The sequence below is a fragment of the Zeugodacus cucurbitae genome, chromosome 6 (assembly GCF_028554725.1).
Source record: "Zeugodacus cucurbitae isolate PBARC_wt_2022May chromosome 6, idZeuCucr1.2, whole genome shotgun sequence".
In the NCBI taxonomy this organism is placed as follows: Eukaryota; Metazoa; Arthropoda; class Insecta; order Diptera; family Tephritidae; genus Zeugodacus; species Zeugodacus cucurbitae.
Genome location: NC_071671.1, coordinates 7,994,423 through 8,015,291, shown reverse-complemented (window position 1 = coordinate 8,015,291; position 20,869 = coordinate 7,994,423). Strand labels below are relative to the sequence as shown.

The following is a 20,869-nucleotide window of genomic DNA, read 5'->3' as shown; positions in this document are numbered from 1 at the left end:
GACATTTTATAGATTTTCGGTTATAGACATTATATGGGCGTGGCAGTGGTCTAGTGGTTTTTCAGCGATATGAAGCAATTCAGATTCAAGTTTGAGCATTTTATTATCCATTTTACCCACTGTGTAGTGAATTAACAAGACGTGAACGGCATATGAGACTTCAACGATGGTTCGACTGCCTTCTTGTGGTCAGTTGGTTTTAGCTTGCGAGTACGAGTACGAGTGGTTTATTTGGAGGCGGTCGATTGGTGATGTTAGTTAGTTAGTTAGTTAGTTAGTGTCGCGTTAGAAGAAGACTGTTGAAATTCGATACGAACACAGAAGTGCACCAAGGTGTCATGCCGCGACGAATGCTCATTAATTAACCTCTATGTGTAAATTAAAATAAACGAAGATTTCCTAAAATCAATTGCGCTGCAACTGTGCATTCATGTGCACACTGACATCGATTCCACTGGTACTTAGTTTCAGCCAATTAATTTCAATTCTACAAATGCTGCATAACCGTGTGAGTAATTGACCTGCTTCAAATCAGCTGGGGTGCGTAAGGTTAGTTGTAATTATTGTATGGAGCTCACTAGTGAAACTGTCTCTTTAAAAAACATTTTTTTTTATTTACTAAATGCTATCACTGACAACTTATGTCATCCAACACAGGGGGTAGCAAATTTTATGGCGACCCTGTCCCTCTACCTTCGTTTGGCATTGTAAAATGTAGGTCTCGCAGAGTCTCGTGTTTAGCGTACAATTATTTTGCACATTTTCTCCAATCAAGTGTCTACTGTGTTTTCAGTTGTCAAGTCTCGTGCTTCAGTGCCGACGAAAGCAAAAGTGTAAATAGAAAGGCGACAATTGTTTGTTTGACCCAAAGAAAGAGCAATAAATAACTGCGAGATACATGTTAATTCGTTATTGTTATTTGCGAAAACTACTTTTTTTGAAATTTTTTAAGCTTTCTTTCAAAACGAATGCGATATAATTGTAAACTCTGATCATAAGATTTTCATTAGCATATTTCCAGAGTTGAAACAATACAGTCTATATATTTAAAGTAATATTAGAAGTCCAGACGCTGAACCCAATTTTCGACGGTTTACAAGCATAAATCGGTCGATACTGTTCGATATTCCTACGGAGTTCATCAATCGTCGCTGACTTGTTGGCATAGACCATAGACTTGACGTAGCCTCACAGGAAATAGTCTAACGGCGTCGAATCGCACGACCGAGGCGGCCAATTGGCCGGGCCATTTCGTGAGATAACACGTTTACCAAACTTGGTTTTCAATAAATCGATTGTGACATTCGTCGTGTGGCTTGTGGCGCCGTCCTGTGGGAACCACATATTGTCCGAGTCCATATCATCCAATTCGGACCAAAAATATTCGGTTAGCATTGAGCGGAAGCGATTCCCATTCACAGTAACGTGCCGGTCTTGGCCATCACGGAAGAAGTACGGCCCAAGGACGCGCCGGCCCATAAACCGCCCCAAACCGTAATTCTTTCGGTATGCAATGGTGACTGATGGAGTACGTGTGGATTGCTGCCTGACCAATAACGCAGATTTTCCTTATTGAGCGAGATATTCATTTCGATCATAAATTGAAGGTAGCGACCTAAGAGTTGAGATCACTGATTTTGAATTTCAGTAGTAAATTTTATTAATTTCGACTCGTTGTTGGATCGTACGTCTTTCCATGATGAAATGGCAAACCTAACTGAAGAGAAATGCCAAAAGAGTGGGAAAAAATATGCCGTCGTTTGTGTTCTTATCGGTCTACTTCTGTCGTCCCCATTGAAATACCCTTTATAAGGATTCTCTAACTTCTGGTTGGCACACAAAATTGTGTGGACTTGTAGTGGAATTTAAGTCGGATATATTAAGTCCATTAATATTTTAATCTTATCCATTCATGGCTTCGTCGAATAACGAATATTGACCTTATAAATTGCGATAATTTGGTATATAATGTTCTATTATACCCGAACGTATCGCTTCCTTACCTATTTAATCTATTTTTATACCCTGAACAGGGTATATTAAGTTTGTCACGAAGTTTGTAACACCCAGAAGGAAGCGTCGGAGGCCCTATAAAGTATATATATAAATGATCAGAATGTAGAACTGTGTCGATTTAGCCATGTCCGTCCGTCAGTCTGTATATATACGAACTAGTCCTTCAGTTTTTAAGATATCGTTTTGAAATTTTGCAGATGTTATTTTCTCTTCAAGAAGCTGCTCAGTTGTCGGAACTGCCGATATCGGACCACTATATCATGTAGCTGCCATACAAACTGAACGATCGGAATCAAGGGCTTGTATGGAAAATTTTCGCATTTGACGTGGTATCTTCACGAAATTTGGTGTGAGTTATTGTTCATAAAAATAATTTAATCTCCGAAAAAATTGTTCAGATCGGTTCACTATAGCATATAGCTGCCATACAAACCGAACGATCGGAATCAATGGCTTGTATGGAAAATTTTCGCATTTGACTTGGTATCTTCACGAAATTTGTTGTGAGTTATTGCTCATAGAAATAATTTAATCTCCGAAAAAATTGTTCAGATCGGTTCACTATATCATATAGCTGCCATGCAAACTGAACGATCGGAATCAATGGCTTGTATGGAAAACTTCCGCATTTTACTACATATCTTCACGAAATTTGTTGTGAGTTATTGTTCATAGAAATAATTTAATCTCCGAAAAAATTGTTCAGATCGGTTCACTATAGCATATAGCTGCCATACAAACCGAACGATCGGAATGAAGGGCTTGTATAGAAAATTTTCGCATTTGACGTGGTATCTTACTTTTTCTTATGTCTTTAGATTTGCTTAGACACATAGTTACTAAAAGAAATGCACCTGTGAAGGGTATTATAGCTTCGGTACAGCCGAAGTTAACGTTTTTTCTTGTTAAAAATGAGAATAACTGAATCCTATCAGTTCGATCATCTATTCAATCAACTGTCAATAAGAATTACGCAAAACAATATCTTCACTAAAAATCAAGTCATAGTACTCAAAATACACTTGGTACATACGGTGGTTTCCTAGGAATTCGTTGTCAAGTGAATGCTGATCGGTTTTTGCACCGTTCGTTTTGACTGAACCGATGCAAACCAGTCGGCGCCAGTCCAAATGTTGCTTGTTGGTTTAAATTGTAAGCTCAGCAATAGGGATCCTGTTGTAAGGCATAGGAAAGCAAGTGGGTTAGGGACTGTTTGACCTTGCTCCGAACCACTGTGTGGGAAGTGATTAATACATATAAGTTATTATTGCGCGGTAGTAAGCCACATGGATCATACTATAGAGTTTACTTTTACTTGAAAATTCATATTATACTATACTGAAAAATTTGAAAAAATTTATCGTTTTGCATTTTAACAGTTCATTTGTCCTTGCATTGAATTTTCAACCAAAGACGAATGGAATCTTTAGTTTTTGCACAATACTTACAGTATTTTGAAATGAAATTTTAAATGTTCTCCACAGTCTTATGTCTACAAAATGTTGCCTCATTGTAACATATCCCATTTATTTGTTGGCTTGGTGTATTTACATATATGTATGTACGAATGTACATATAAAATTTGTTAATGGGTCATTGCACTTATGGATTGCAACTTGCACTGCATGTGATTCCATTGTATCTCCAATTGCTTCAACTTCAATTCCGCATTCCGTGTACTTAATTACTGAAATACTCGAAGCTACGTATGTATGTATGCGTAAATAATAGAACACTCAATTAATGAAAAGGGTTCAATTAGTTTGACATCGCGTTTTCCCCCTATAAACAATTTTTAAGCCTACCAGCATTATTTGAAGTCATGATTGTGAACAGTGTTCGGAGCTATTTAATTGTTACAAATCCAAATTTTTGTGAATATTTGTTTTCATAAAAACATGCCTCCATTATTTCACTCCGGGGTACAACCGAAAGTCAGCCGAGTGAACCATCTATGATATGTATAATGCTAATCGAACTATGCTTACTTAATTATATAGCGGCATCTTCTATTCAGATACATATAAGCAATATAAAATCAAACCGTTTTAAATAAACAGGGGAAAAGTCCATTAGATAGGCCACATATGGTATATCCATAAAAAGGGAGACCCCACAATCTGCGCCAATTACCGTGGTATAAGTCTCCTCAATATCGCATATAAGGTTTTGTCGAGCGTATTGTGTGAAAGATTAAAGCCCACCGTCAACGAACTGATTGGACCTTATCAGTGTGGCTTTAGACCTGGAAAATCCACTTTGTTCCAGATATTCACCATGCGCCAAATCTTGGAAAAGACCCGAGAGAGAATAATCGACACTCACCATATTTTCATCGATTTTAAAGCTACCTTCGATAGCACGAAAAGCAGCTCCCTCTATGCCGCAATGTCTGAATTTGGAATCTCTACGAAACTAATACGGCTATGTAAGCTGACGTTGAGCAATACCAAAATCTCCGTCAGGATCGGGAAGGACCTCGCCGAGCTGTTCGATACCAAACGAGGCTTCAGACAGGGTGACTCACTATCGTGCGACTTCTTCAATATATTGCTGGAAAAAATAATACGAGCTGCAGAGCTAAATAGAGAAGGTACAATCTTCTATAAGAGTGTACAGCGCCGTTTGTTCTGCTTTTTCCAAACATGATAAGGACCCCGAAGCGTATGGGTCTGGTGGTGAAGAGAACAAGACGAAATATCTGCTGTCATCAAACAAACAGTCAGCGCACTCGCGTGTTGGCTCCCACGTCAGTGTTGAAAGTGATAACTTTGAAGTTGTAGATAGTTTCGTCTACTTCGGAATCAGCATTCACAACACCAACAATGTCAGCCTCGAAATCCAAAGCAGAATCACTCTTGCCAACAGGTGCTACTTTGGACTCTCTCGATGACGAGGAATGAGTGGCGCGCTCTGGTGGATTCGGAGCGCTTAAAGCGGTTTCTACGCCAATTATATATATTTATATATATATGGTATATGGGAGCTAGGGAAAGTATTGCTCCGATTTTATTCAATTTAGTACCAGTGCAGATTATAAAAGAAATTTTAAATTTTATTAAAATTATTCATAGATTAACCGATAGTTTCGGCTTTGAAACATATAATCCGATTTCTACAATTTTTAGATAAGCAATTCCAAAAACTACCATCCGTACTGTGATCCTCTGTTCCAGACTTTACTTTTTAACTCTTATTGTGGCTTAGTTATAGCACCTTATAGCTTTTCGTTCAACGCAATTAGGTAGGGGTGGGAATAATCCAATTCGCCTATCTACCATGCCAACCCCCCAGAGTGCCAATGAATACCAACTTGCATCATTCATATTTTAATTCACTCACGATTTTGATTACACAGACAGACCGATGGGCAGACAGACATCGGAGTTTCAACTCTACTCGTCATCCGATTTTTTTTTTAATTCTAATCCGTTTTCTTTAAATCCGTTTAATGTTTCAGTACCAAACTTCAAAAGCACCCACTTAAGGGACTATACCAGTGTAACCCACGAAAAACTAGGGGATTTTGGTGATTTTTTTTTAATGAAAGTACTCCATCGAATGTTTCGAAATAAAAAATCGTTTTTTTGAAAATGTCTCGCTGGTATAGCCCCTTAACATCTTCGTCCTCGTCGCTTCAACCAAATCGTGTTTCAAATAAAGAATCGATCCGCAAAATTTACTCATTTAACCCTAGAAGGTCATCGCTATTTTTGTAACGTAGAGGTCATCCCTCGTCGATTCGACGACGGCATTATTCAAAGTCCTTAATATATTATCCTACCTATAAAAACCTACTAAAATGAATATATTCACATTACCTGGTTTATATATCTTCTAAATAAAACAATATCAAACAGTTTTTCTTAAATCTTTTATGAAATAAATACAATTTTCACAGCTCTGATTCATTCGGCTTTTGTACAAAATAAACACTCGCGTCGTCGAAACGACGAGGCATGACTTTCCAGGGTTAAAGTTTTGATGTTCGCACAACCTTCTCACGAGACCCCGAAACACAAATTCCATCAAAAAATTATATATTTTAATTATTTGCTTCGTTTGACCTCCGAGTCTTAAAATCATAATCCTCGACAATTGTGAGGTTGTATAGTATAACTCTTGTAGAATCCTCCATATGTTAGATACAACTTGACTTGACTTTAATCAAACGTAGAAGGGAAAATCGGAAAAACAAGCACCAAGACTATTACAGAGTTGGCAATAATTTTATTAACATTCTGCGTAGTTTTTCAAATGTTAATCAAGAGTTTTTCAAACGATGACTTAGCAACCTTAGTCTAAGTATAGAAAGTGAAATGGTAACCAAAATGTGGAGGGGATGCATTACTGTAATAAAATAGAAATCAAAGTTGACCTTATAGAGCAAGCAATAACATTTGAAACCCTACCGTTAAGGTGCAGACGTATGGTACATAACGGTGAATGTCTGAATATCAACAAATAGGCAATATCCGATACGTACTGCGTACACTGCGAGAAATGTGCGGTGCAACTGGTTTCAGAGTTGATGCTGTGCCAGCAATGCGATTAATTTATTTAATTCAATTTAAAAAACTCGACTACTCGTATGTGTTTGTAATTTGTTTATCGTTTAACATTTATAACAGCCCCCCGCCATGTGGCTGCAACATGCGCGTGTATACGCCTGTGGAGGAGGCATTTTTAGGGCAGTTGCGTACTCCAAGTAACGGTCAGCATAAAATGTGAGTGCCGATTGGATTGAGTTCATACTAGAATTTACAGTTCTGCACTACATCCACATCAAATGAAAAGCCACGACGACCACGACATGCGAGAAAGTGCAGTTAAGTCGCCACCGAACTGAATGATTAGTCTGCGTTTGAGTGCGGGACACGCGTATAGCTCGTCACCGTTAATCGTAACAATTCGTAGCGCATGTAAAAATGTAGAATTTCATTGCAACTATTGTATAAAATACTGTGGAAATTCCTTTATCAAATATTTGTAAATAAAAAAAAAAAAAACAAAGATTTCAACTGCAATCGATATGCGTTTGAAAATTGGACTGGAGTGTCATCGCTTTGAAATTTACGGTAAGCGGTGCGGGTAGCCATGAGATAGCATAAAATGCAAATATGTAGTGCACACCTATTGGCGCAAGCTGGCATAACTACACACGTCGGCGGCATAGTTGGATATCGCACCTGTGGGAGTTGCTTGCAATCCCCAGCCAAATGGTAGCATTTCTAATTAGGTCAGGTGCGACGTAGAATTTCCCACTGTGCACCAACGGTGGACACAGTTGGCATTTCAATTGCTTTCTGAAAATGATGTAAAATATGTGAAAAAAAAAACAAAGGTTGAAAAGAAAGTTGAGTAGTCGCTGTGCCAAGGCGCTGATAAAATTCAAATGTGATCCAGTCTTCTGTTTTGACATTCAGTTTGTCGTTTGCTCAATTCATTCTGCCGCTTATCTATGATTGGACGCGTATGCTTGTATGGGTAACTGTGTTCTTTTCGGTGAAGTCGTTGGCTCAACTCCGTCAATAAAATTCGAAGTGGTACGTAGTCGAGCCATCAGTAGTACCGTGGTGATTGAGCGATACCGCTGACCACAAATCTTTGAGTTAAGAATTATAAAAAAAAAAATAAAAATAAAAACTATTCCACTTCAAGAGTCCTTAGAGTAAGTTGGAGTGTTTGTGTGAAAATCTAAAGAGACTATATATAGAACAGTGCTATTAGTGATTTGTTGAAACAGTGCCACCTCCTTCTTAATGAAGTTATTTCAGCATTATAATTTTGACGAACAGAAATCAACGCTTTTTGCTTCCGCCATTTTCCAATAGATGTCTCTAAAATGTCGATTAAACCGTTTTATATCGATCTTGGACATTTGTGTCAACATTAACCCAACAAAATTTTTGTAGAGATCTGTTTGCATCCCAAACTTATTCTCAACTGTCAAAATGTCACTTTTTGAGCCGAATTCTCGACATTTGAGGGAAATTTTGCTCTTCTTTTTTAATTCCAAGAAAAGTGCGGCTGAGGCTCATCGACATTTGTAACCGTTTTTTATACAAAAAAAAAACCAAAAATTACCAAAAAAAAAAGCGAAGGAAGCAAATTTGTAGACGTAATACCTTGATTATTCGTTTGTCTAATTAACTAAACATGTACTTAGCATCCGTCATTAAATTTGAAAATTACAAAAACTACAAAAATGTTTAAATTGATCTGTATATTAAATTGAATGTCTTTACCGTCATTGGCTAGTCATCGATTGCTGTTAATTATGTATTTTATTTGTTTTTTTTTTATGACGACAGAACAGTCAGGACTTTTACCCTAAATAAACCTTATTTTCCGCTCGCACAACCATTAAAACCACATATTCCATTCCATTTAAATTAAAAGAAATAAGATGGAAATTCTTGCTAACGTAGACTACATTCATCATTTTCATCATTGTTGATTATGCGACATCGATCGTAGCAACTTCTCAGTAATATAACGAAAAACCACATTAATATCCGTCACAACTCAAAGCAGTAATGTTGTTATTCTTCGACCAACGTAATGCGTTTTCCCATAAATGAATTCCACGAAATACTGTTCGCATCAATTTGGGGCGTCTACGTAAATCGATTGGCAGATGGTTTATGAATTTTTTTGAGAGATAATGCACAATATTAGGTTGGCAAATATCTCCCTTCCGCCTTTTTGTCTTTGGAATTTCGCGGCTATATATAAAGCGCTGCAGAGCTCGTAACCGGCAATACTATACATCTTTGAAACGTCTTGACATAACCTACAAAACGACGCTATGTAAGGTTGATGGATAAGCCAGCCGGCGGAAGACCTGTGACGATGAATTATGATCAATTCATTGAAAACATTGAGTTAGACCGGTATGTGGCATCTCGTGACACCGCCCAGATGTGAGTTAGTCACCAAATATTTTAAATCAACTGCAGAAGGCAGAATACACAAAAAAGCTTGATGTTTGGTTGCCGCATGATTTGACGCAATAAAACCTCTGGACCGAATCAACGCCTGCGATATGCTGTTGAAACGGAACGAACTCGACCCATTTTTGAAGCGCATGGTGATTGGCGACGAAAAATGAACCACATACGACAATATCGGCCGGTGAATCGTCTCAAACAGTGGCCAAGCCAGGATTGACAGCCAGGAAAGTTTTGCTGTGTGTTCGGTGGGATTGGAAGGGAATCATACACTATGCGCAGCTCCCATACAGTCGGACGCTTAATTCTATGATCTACTGCGAACAATTGGACCGCTTGAAGCAGGCGCTCGACCAAAAGCGTCCAGAATTGGCCAACAGCAAGGGTTTAGTGTTCCACCAGGACAACGTCAGACCACACATTTCGTTGATGACTCGTCAGAAGCTACGGGAGTTCGGAAGCACACAAGAAAAACAGTATTTGTGCAAAGTTTTGTTCCGATATCTTCACTGGTGCTTAATCTATATGTTGTAAAGCAAATAAATCAGATGGTCTTCAAAATTGTGGTATATGGCAAGTAGGCGTGGTTGTGAACCGTTTTCTCCCATTTTCAAAGTCAAACATTGGGATGTTAAGGAAATTATAGGAATCGAATTTCATTGAAATTGGTTGAGCCGTTTCTGAGAAATGTTTTTTGATCCATAAGTGGACGGAGCCATCCCCATTTAAAATTTTGTATACCAATTTGAGCGCAGCCCTTCTGCATCATCTTTACCATGAAGTTTATGTTTTTTGGTGCTTTTCCGTACTGAATTAAAGCTGTTTTAGTAGTTTTCAGCATATCCTTTGTACTGGAGGTAGGCGTGGTTATAATTCGATTTCCTCCATTTTTAGACTATATAAGGAAGTGCATAAAGGAAACGACTCTAGAAAGTTTGGTTGATATAGCTTCAGTAGCTTAGGTGATATGTACAAAAAACTTAGTACGGGGCGGAGTCACGCCCACTTTCCCCAAAAAATTACATCCAAATATGCCTCATCCTAGTGCGATCCTTTGTACTAAATTTTACTTTCATAGCTATTTATGTCTCAGTTATGGCACTTTATATGTTTTCGGTTTCCGACATTTTGTGGGCGTGGCAGTGGTCCGATTTCGCCCATCTGCAATACCAACCTTCTTCTGATGCCAGAGAACATCATCATCAATTGGCACTACAACCGGGTGTCGATTTGGGCCGCGTCCATAAGCCTTCGCACCATACTTCAGAGATGCCAGAGAACATATGTAACAAATTACGCTGCTATTGTTGTGAACACAAAAACTGGACTTTTACATATATAATTTCGGGCAACTTTTAACGTGATCCATAATTATTCACTAATAACGTTCACAGTTTTTTCAGCGCCAATGCTCTCGTATTAAAAAAAATAATACATTTTTTTCACTCATTACCCGTTTGCACGGTTCGGAACTTAAATAGTTCGTAATAGTATTTAGCAACTTAATGTGTGGTGAGTATTTCACTTAAACTTAAATTTGTGGAGCTTTTTACAAAGCTTTTGCTTTTGCTTTGCTAACCCTCGACCTCACCTACACCCCCCTAAAGGGTAAACGTGTGTTGGTAATATCTTCACCATAGCAAATGACTTCACATGTGATTAGTTCACATTTCTATGCAGAGCCGAACAGTAGTGAAGTGGAGTGTTCGTCGCAATTCGCGCTAAACTATGAATATAGTTAAAAACTTCGAATCATAAAATATTACTTATAGCAATTCAAGCTATCTTCGTTTAAAACCAGTGCAGCTACATATTATGGGCTGGGGAGTGCGTCGTCTACTAACATGTTTGTTCGCAAAATAATTTGCTGTTTTTTGACAACAACAATAATAACAACAAGAGCAGTGCAAAATATCTACATTCCTAAAATATCATCAATTTCAGTCATATATAATATCATACGACCGCTGACCGTTGAAATGTTTAGTGTGTCAAGTCGATTTGCAATGAGTAAATTTTTTACAAATGTTAAAATGGCATTACGCATCGCGTACGCGGTCGACATCATATTTGTCATTTTTGTTTTTATTTACTTAGTCAACGTGTGCCGCGTTGTATGTCGTCATCGTTCGCTCTTCTCTTGCCTTGTGGAAACAGCTGATTTGAATCTTCAGCGATGCTTTCTATACATATAAATATTTCTACACACACTAAACACAAGCGTATGGTTGTAAATTGTGTGTTAATTTGGTTTTATTAAATTTGTTAATTTGCTGTTCATAGTGAGTAAAAGTGAACGCTGTTTAAACAAGTTCAATTCTAATGATTTTTATTTTTATACTCTCGCAACAAAAGTTGAGTATTATAATTTTGTTCACATAACGGTTGTTTGTAACACCCAAAACTAAACGAGTTAGATATAGGGTTATATATACCAAAGTGATCAGGGTGAAGAGTAGAGTTCAAATCCGAATGTCTGTCTGTCCGTCCGTCCGTCCGTCTGTGAAAGCTGTAACTTAAGTAAAAAATAAGATATCTTGATGGGACACTTGTTTCTTGGCATCATAGAAAGGTTGCTTTCGAAGATGAGCAAAATCGGACCACTGCCACGCCCACAAACTGGCGAAAACCGAAAACACATAAAGTGCCATAACTAAGCCATAAATAAAGTTATAGAAGTAAAATTTGGAATAGAGGATCACTAGGAAGGGGCATATTTGGATGTAATTTTTTTGGGAAAGTGGGCGTGCCCCCGCCCCCAAATCGGTTATTTGTATATATCTCGCAAACCAATAAAGCTATATAAACCAAACTTTCTGCAGTCAGTTCTCTTACATACCCCACCACACACCATGAAAATAGTTGAAATCAGATAATAACCACGCTCACCTCCAATACAAAGGTTAGGTTGAAACTTACTAAAAGTGAGTTAACTCAGTAACGAAAAACGCCAGGAACACTAATTTCACATAAGGAATGGCAGATAGAAGCTGCACTCAGATTTTTTTACAAAATGGAAAATGGGCGTGGCATCGCCCACTTATGAGTCAAAAACCATATCTCAGGAACTACTCGACCGATTTCAATGAAACTTGGTTTGTAATAGTTTTCTTACATCCCAATGATATGTTGTGAAAATTGGCTAAATCGCTTCACAACCACGCCTATTTCCTATATACCAGAACTTTGAAGACAATCTGAATCGTTTACTTTACAATATATAAAGGTAGCACTAGTGAAGATATCGATGCAGAACTTTGCACAAATACTACCTTTATAGTGTGGAAGCCCCATTCTAAAAATCGCCGAAATCGGACCATAGGTTTTCAAGGCCCCATATATCGAACATGAGGACCTCGGTGCTTCTAACCTAATATTAGGGTTTCCAACTATCAATGAACTTTACACAATATATATGATGAATATGTGGGTCAAATTGTGTATTATATAATATAAATAAAGTTAAATATATAAATTGCGAGAGTATAAAAGTGTTCGGTTATACCCGAACTTAGCCTTTCCTTACTTGTTTTTATTTTTTTTTAAATAGTTTATGCGCTCATTTGCAACATGTTGTTGTTATTATTGTTGGTTTGTTTCGTCGCCGACGGTTCCGTTTTTATTCACCGTTTTTTTACATATTATTTCCGGTTTCCTTAACTGCTGTTGTATCTCGATGGTTGTCACTTCTACCGGCAACACATATTTTCAACTAATTATGGAGTAAGTAATACTATAAAATTATATAAAGGATAATAATATATTGTATTAATTAAGTCAAAATGGAAAGGAGCGCAAAATACATTAAGGTTTAAAAACAAATGTACCAAAATTGTACCCGAGCCCTTGCTACACTACACAGTGGCGGATACAGAAAAATTTTTTTGGGGGGGGTTTACGAAAAGTTTTATTACTCAACGTATTTTTAATATAACAGTTCCCTCGCGTAAATTCAGTTATTATAGCACACTTTTTTTTGGTGTATTTTTCCCAAAGTACGAATTTGACGCTAAAAAAGCTCGAGAAATATTTTCTTTTTATGAAAGGGTGATCAACTGTTCAGAACAAAATTTTCGTACGGAGGTGAAAATGTGGAAACAGCAAACTTCAGGCAAGCATTTTCGGAATGCTCTCGAAGCTTTAGGAGCAGTGAACAAAACGTCTTTTGGGAATGTTTTCAAGTTTTTACGCATATTGGCGTTATTGCCTGTTTCAATAGCATCACCGGAAAGAAGTTTTTCACGTTTAAAGAGAGTTTAAACCTATTTACGAAACACGACAGGTCAAGATAGGCTTAATGGTCTAGCATCAATGAATATTCATAGGGATATTGATCTGTCAGTTAATGAAATACTAGAAGAATTCTTTCAAAAACCAAGGAAAATATAGCATGGAATGTGAGATCCCGTGTAATTCTCAATTAATCACTGAGCTTCAGCGATACTGCTTGTACAAATGTAGAGAAAGTTCGAATTATATGAATAACAACAAAAATCTTGTAACTTATTATAATTGCTTATAATTTGATGTGATTTTTTTGATCAATAACCTCATTCCAAACCCATATCAACAAACATATATTTTTCTCTGAGTTTAGGGGGTGTTTTAACACCAAACACCACCCCCCGTGGATCCGCCACTGATACTACACAAATACTAAAAACAAGCGTAAATTTTCAAGGTAGAAGATGCAGAAGAGACCTCTAAGAAAGTTAGCAACTTATTTTAATTTTTTTTTTTTTTTTTATATATACCTAAGTGGTAAATGATTAGCTGCCGCAATCTGTGTGCTGTGGGTTTAATGGCGAAAAACATGCTTAGTACCGTAATACAAACCAAACCAAAAATCGTTAATCGATAATATTAATTAAATGTTTCTCTCTTATCTTCAATTGTGCTAATTGATAAGATAAAAATAATTATGAAGATAACTTTTTATATGAATTAGAGATGTTATGAGTATATGCAACAATACTTTTGTTTTTGTTATGGTTTTTATTATAAAAAATCCAACATTATATTTTCAAAATTTATTTAAATATAGCAAAAATATTATAGTAAAATATATTATTCGTTTTTAGACGAACTTGACCAAATTGTATGTATGTGATTGGCGTTGCAACCGTTTAGCCGGTTATAGCTTGACCAAATTAGCATCTTGTTATGATGAGTATTCTGCACAGACAAGAGGTGGTCTGATTTTCCGACTTTAATAATCAAAGGAGGATGGGGTTCACATAAGTGAGGGAAGTTTCCGACTGCCATACACTTGGGAGTGGCCAGCAACGATTCTTTTGCATATGGCTCAAGCAGCTCACGACTTCTGGTCTTCAAGTATCCTGTGGGTACCCAACGTTTGGAGGTGAGCTAATTCACGGCACTCATTTCCTCTTCTCGTAATTCGCAATTGAAAATACCAAGAGGAAACAGGTCGCTTGCCAGCTGATCTTTCCAGCGGAGTGGATGTCTTCCTCTTCCTCTGCCTCTGCTTCCACCAGCGGGTACTGCATCGAACACTTTCAAAGCTGGAGCACTTTCGTCCATTCGAAGAACACGCCCTAGCCAGTCTTTTTATTCGCCGGACTATGTCTATGTCGTCGTATAACTTGTACAGCTAATCGTTCCATGTGTGTGGTATTTAATGTTGTCAATGTTCAAAGGTTCATAATTCTTCCACAAAACCTTTCTCTCGAAAACTCCTAGTGCCGTCTCATCGGATGTTGACATCGTCCACGCCACTGCGCCATAAAGCAGGACGGGAATAAAGAGCAACTTGTAGAGTTTGATTTTAGTTCGTCAAGAGAGAACTTAACTTTTCAATAGCCTACTCAGTCCAAAGCTGTTGACAATTGTTATTCTGCGTTGGATATCAAGGCTGACAGTGTTGGTGTTGTTAACGCTGGTTCCCAAGTAGACGAAAATATCTACGACTTCAAAGTTATGACTGTCAACAGTGACGTGAGAGCCTGTTTGTTTGATGACAGGAGATATTTCGTCTTGTCCTCGTTCACTACCAGGTCCATACGCTTCGTATTTTTGTCAAGTCTATAGGAAGCAGAACTAACGTCGGGGTTGTTGCTTCCACTGATATCGATATCATCGGCGTACAACTGCAGCTGTACATACTTGGATTGTACCTTCTCTATTTAGCTCTGCGGGTCGTATTATTTTCTCCAGCATCAGGTGAAAGAAGTCGCACCATAGAGAGTCAACTTGTCTGTCGTTTGGTATCGAACTTCTCGGAGAGGTCCTTCTCGATCCTTACGATACTTTTGGTGTTGCTCAACATCAGTTTACTTAGCCGTATTCGTTTTGCAGGGATACCAAATTCAGACATCGCGGCATATAGGCAGCTCCTTTTCGTGCTATCGAAGGCAGCTTTAAAATCGATGAAAAGGTGGTGTGTGTCGATCCTCTTTTCACGGGTCTTCTCCAAGACTTGGCGCATGGTGGATTTGCCAGGTCTAAAGCCACACTAATATAGTCCAATCAATTAAATTATATTTTGGAAATAGGTGAAGGGGTGACCTATGCGAACTAACAGTTGTTTTTAACGTTTGAAACTAATTAGGAAAGATGTAGAGCATAAACAGCCAATTCGTCTGTCCTTACAAGTGATAGATCTAGATTTTTCATCTGAGTTTGAAAATTAACAAAATCAGGTAATAACTCTGCTCCCCGCACTTAAAATGGTGTTCTTCTACAACCTATTTTGAATATCGGACAAAGTGATTGTATTTTAGCAGCATTAGCTTGATCTTTAAACATGACTACACTCATGAACATCTTTTTTTATATTTCCAGCATTTTCTTTACTGGTCATGGGTGTCGTTGGTTATCTTATACACTTCGCAATAGCGCTAGTTATTGTGAATAAAGAAGTGACTCCTACACGCGGCATGCTTTATCCACGTGAGTCTGAAACTCGTGAAGTACGCTCCTTAGATGGGCTATGGAACTTTGTCACATCGGACGAAGCGAATCCGACGCAAGGTGTGCGTGACAAATGGTTCAGTGATGATTTGAGCAAGGTGAAGGATGTCATACCCATGCCCGTGCCGGCTAGCTACAATGATATAACCACAGATAATGCAATTCGCGATCATGTCGGCACGGTGTGGTACGATCGCAAATTTTTTGTGCCCCGGTCTTGGGCGAAGGACCAAAGGGTATGGCTACGCTTTGGTAGTGTACACTACGAAGCATTTGTGGTGAGTAATTATCTCAAATTGGAATTGGAATCATGGACTTTGTGAACAGTTATAATAGCTAATTGTTTTAGTGGGTTAATGGAGAGATGGTTGTGAAACACGAGATGGGTCACTTGCCATTCGAAGCGGAGGTAACAAACTTCGTCAAATATGGCGAAGAGAATCGCATTACTGTTATGTGCGATAATGCACTCATACAAACTACAGTGCCTCAGGGAAAGATTAGCGAAGTCAAAAAGTAAGTACACAGACGAAATCTTATCAATAAATAAGACAATATATGTTTCTTTCAAGGGATGGCGGAGTTGCAATAGTACAATCCTATACGTTTGATTTCTTCAACTATGCGGGCATACATCGCTCCGTCCATCTGTACACCACACCGAAAACATTTATTGAAGAAGTTGAAGTCACTTCCGATTTGGCAGAGAATTCAGGTTGAGTCTATATACTTTGCTTATAGATGAGAAATTACTTAATAAGTTTATATTTGCAGTGGGACATGTGTATTACAAAGCCAAAGTTAGCGGTACGGCCTCGAATGAAGCAGATAGTACGCTACAAATTCGCGTGCAATTGCGTAACAAAGAAGGTGTTCTTGTAGCAAATGGTACATCGAATGGTGATTTAAATGGCGCACTTGACGTAAAGCAAGTAAAGCCCTGGTGGCCATATTTAATGCATCCCGAACCCGGTTACCTCTACCAAATGGAATTGTTTTTGCATACTGCCGATAACACGCTTCTCGATGTTTACCGACTTAAAGTGGGCATTCGCACGCTTACTTGGAATAATACTTCCTTCCTCATCAATGGGCGCCCAGTATACTTACGAGGCTTTGGCAAGCATGAAGATTCAGATGTAAGTAATGAAATGGGAAGCTTCCGTGTACTACTAAGTGGTCAAATTTCCTTAAACCGAACATGGTTTGGTGCCAAAAGTAGATCGAATTGGTAAAATTATTACGTAGCTCATACAGTAGCGGACTTTGAAATACGGAAAAACCCAACGGTTTGTATTAAAATCGAGAGCACCAGGTCTCTTAAGAGAAAACTGGTTCTGAAGCAAAGAAGAAGACAAGTTTAAGGGAAGACCGGTTGATAGAACATATCAGGTTGAGCAATCGCTTCAATACTGCTGAGAACATTAGACTGGAGTTATTTGAAGATGCCGGTACCTTCATGAGGTAAATGGAGATGGACTATTCTTGATTGGTGGAATGTTATATTCATAGATGAGTCCAGGAACAGAAGTGGTGAACGGTTCAAGGACGAATGTGTTTAAAGAACAATAAAGCCTAATGGTCTGGGGTTGCTTTTATTACCAAGGCTTTGAGCAACTAGCCCTGATAGATGGCACCATCAACAGGACTAAGTATCAGGATATGCTTTAAAATAATAAGAAAAATCCATAAGTTTTTGATTGTCCGGATTCCACTGCCCGCTACTGCATGCCTAATAAATACAATGATTTGCACCTCTGTGTTTGACTTCATATCGTACATAAGTTTCGCTTAGTGACAGATATATCATATTGAAAGTAGATGAGAATGTGAAAGTTATCAGAAGAAAATTTGATGAAGACACCAATGAAATCGTTTCACTTTTTTTTTATAACCTCCATAGACCTAATGTAACGAATTTTAAAATTTTTATTCACCAGATACGTGGCAAAGGATTAGATTTCGCTTTACTCACACGTGATATGAACTTGCTGAAATGGATTGGAGCAAATGCCTATCGCACTTCACACTATCCATACTCAGAAGAATCGATGCAATTCGCTGATGAAAATGGTATTATGATAATTGATGAATGTCCAAGCGTTGATACCGAGTATGTACATATTCTAAAATACTTGCTAACTGACAATCTAATTCTGTGGTTCTTCTTACAATATATTACAGCAACTACAACCAGGCGCTATTGGACAAACATAAATCTTCCATGGAACAGTTAATACACCGCGATCGAAACCACCCAAGTGTAATCATGTGGTCCATAGCCAATGAACCCCGTACAAGCCCATTCCAAGCGGACTCACATTTTCAGTAAGAAACTCACTTAACTTAAGAATTCATTTTTCTTATACATATTATGTATGTATCCCTACAGGTTCGTTGCCAATTTTACACGCTCTCTTGATAGTAGCCGACCGGTGACAGCTGCCATTGCCGTACCCTCGGCCAGTGATAGAGCTGTAAGCGCTACATACATTAATAGTAAATTCTTATGTGAAACGGTTCTTTCTTTTTCAGGCAAAGCATTTAGATATAATCTGTTTTAATCGTTATAATGGTTGGTATAGTAATCCGGGCAAATTGGATATGATAACAACGCATGTTGTCGAAGAGGCGATCACTTGGAATAAGAAACACAACAAACCAGTGATGATCGGTGAATATGGTGCCGACACAATTGAGGGCTTACATTTGCTGCCAGCATACATTTGGTCCGAGGAGTACCAAAACGAGTTGTTCTCGAAACATTTTAAGGCCTTCGATAAGCTGAGAAAAAATGATTGGTTTATCGGTGAATTTGTTTGGAATTTCGCCGACTTCAAGACGGCACAATGTATGATATACTAACTACTTTTGCAGTGACTTTTGCTCAATTCTTATACTTGTTACAGCGATAACACGCGTGGGCGGCAATAAAAAGGGCGTGTTCACACGCAATCGTCAACCCAAGGCAACAGCTCATCTACTGCGCAAGCGTTATTTTGCGCTCGGTCGCGAATTGGATCGTTGCGATATACCCGAAGATCTATTTCTTTACATCACCGATGCCACATCAACAGGGTCGCATGGCAAGCGGGAAACAGCGGATTTATAGAAACGCTACGAAGTTAACGTATACAAAAGCTAGTGAATGTAGTGAATGAAAGAGCTCCACAACCAAGTTCAATTAAGCATTTTAAGTTTTGTCTTTTGACTGGCTGACTTTTCATATACTACAATATATAGACGAATCATTTTGTATTAAACAAATATTTTTATACGCATTTATTAAGCTTTGATATACTTAATGTTAACGGTTAATAAAATGTTAAAACGAATGTCACATGTATGTACATTGTAATTATCCATAATTAGAGATGATAATTAGAGAGACGAACGTTCATACCTTACCATTGGACTAGCGTTCAAGATTTCATATAGGCTTATAACAGTGCAGTAAGACTTAAACGGCATTTTTACAGCGACAAAGTCAAATTAGAAACGCAATTGCCTAAATAACAACTCAATGCATAAAATATTCACATATGTATATATGTATGTATACTTAAATTATTCACAAATGCCTTAAATTATAATATAAATATATTCGGTTCACTGTCGTAAAGTAAATAAAAGTAAAAATGTATGTTATAAGAGAATAAAGAATAAATTATAATTAACACACTGAATTTGAAAAGATTTTCTTTTATTTGGCCTCTTTTTCAGAATTTTTGAATTGTTGTAATATCTCCTCATAGTTCACACTGCAACAATTTCAATTAGGAAGGATGGTCAGTTCGGAAAAATTCGCAACAACAAATTAGTTTATCATACAGTTATACAAAATATTTTGTTCTGTTGTTCTGACTGTTCCCACAACAGTCGGTTCTACGTAACTGGAACGGAGCCCAATTTTTTTCCGGCCAAGGAATGTCAAATCGGCAGCATTCCTTAAAATTATTTGGGAAATGTTTTATGCTGCTACTACAACAACAACAACAAAATATGTTGATCAAATTTTGATTAATCAGTTCAAACAAGAAAAAACGTTAACTTCGGCTGTATCGAAGCTAATATACCCTTCACAGGTGCATTTCTTTTAGTAACTATGTGTTTAAGCAAATCTAAAGACGTAAGAAAAAGTAAGTAAAAAAGAAAGAAAACATTTTACTAATTCTTTTTAGCCGGGTTGTTTGCTAGAAACATTAAGGTTATATAGTTAACCGATCTGAACAATTTCTTTGGAGATTATATTATTACTTCAAGCAGTAATTCATGTCAAATTTCGTGAAGATACCACGTCAAATGCGAAAATTTTCCATACAAGCCATTGATTCCGATCGTTTGGTTTGTATGGTAGCTATATGCTATAGTGAACCGATCTGAACATTTTTTTCGGAGATTAAATTATTTCTATGAACAATAACTCACACCAAATTTCGTGAAGATATGTAGTAAAATGCGGAAGTTTTCCATACAAGCCCTTGATTCCGATCGTTCAGCTTGTATGGCAGCTATATGATATAGTGGTCCGATATCGGCAGTTCCGACAAATGAGCAGCTTCTTGAAGAGAAAATAACATTTGCAAAATTTCAAAACGATATCTTAAAAACTGAAGGACTTGTTCGTATACATATATACAGACAGACGGACGGACGGACAGAGAGACAGACGGACATGGCTAAATCGACTCAGTTCAACATACTGATCATTTATACATTTACTTTATAGGGCCTCCGACGCTTCCTTCTGGGTGTTACAAACTTCGTGACAAACTTAATATACCCTGTTAAGAGTATACAAATTAATAAGTAGTAAGTCCGCTTTTCAAAAAATTTTAAATCAAGTATGTGTAAATATGTATACCTTCGCCACACTAATTACCACTTGGGCTGAAAAATATTTTGATCAAAATATTCTCTTCTCACAACTCACTCGATCAGAATTTTATTATGTTTGTATGTCCCCG

The 20,869-nt window shown here is 37.6% G+C and overlaps 2 protein-coding genes across 7 annotated transcripts in view; one reads left to right on the top strand and one right to left on the bottom strand.

The window, feature by feature from the left end:
- Nucleotides 1-20,869, bottom strand: part of LOC105210356 (matrix metalloproteinase-2) — a 333,824-nt gene that overhangs the window by 312,763 nt on the left and 192 nt on the right. The window lies entirely within an intron of this gene.
- On the top strand, nt 220-19,596 carry Gusb_3 (beta-glucuronidase). 6 transcript variants are annotated; one of them, XM_011181249.3, is made up of 10 exons: nt 220-549; nt 15,774-16,180; nt 16,252-16,418; nt 16,475-16,617; nt 16,677-17,041; nt 17,843-18,015; nt 18,087-18,230; nt 18,295-18,379; nt 18,438-18,753; nt 18,812-19,596. In XM_011181249.3, the coding sequence occupies exons 2-10, from the start codon at nt 15,791-15,793 to the stop codon at nt 19,012-19,014; spliced, it is 1,986 nt and encodes a 661-aa protein (XP_011179551.1). In that variant the 5' UTR covers nt 220-549; nt 15,774-15,790; the 3' UTR covers nt 19,015-19,596. The 6 variants fall into 6 exon arrangements, with proteins under 6 accessions (XP_011179551.1, XP_011179550.1, XP_054090382.1 ...); XM_011181248.3 differs by lacking the exon at nt 220-549 and adding an exon at nt 6,898-7,094; XM_054234407.1 differs by lacking the exon at nt 220-549 and adding an exon at nt 7,436-7,562.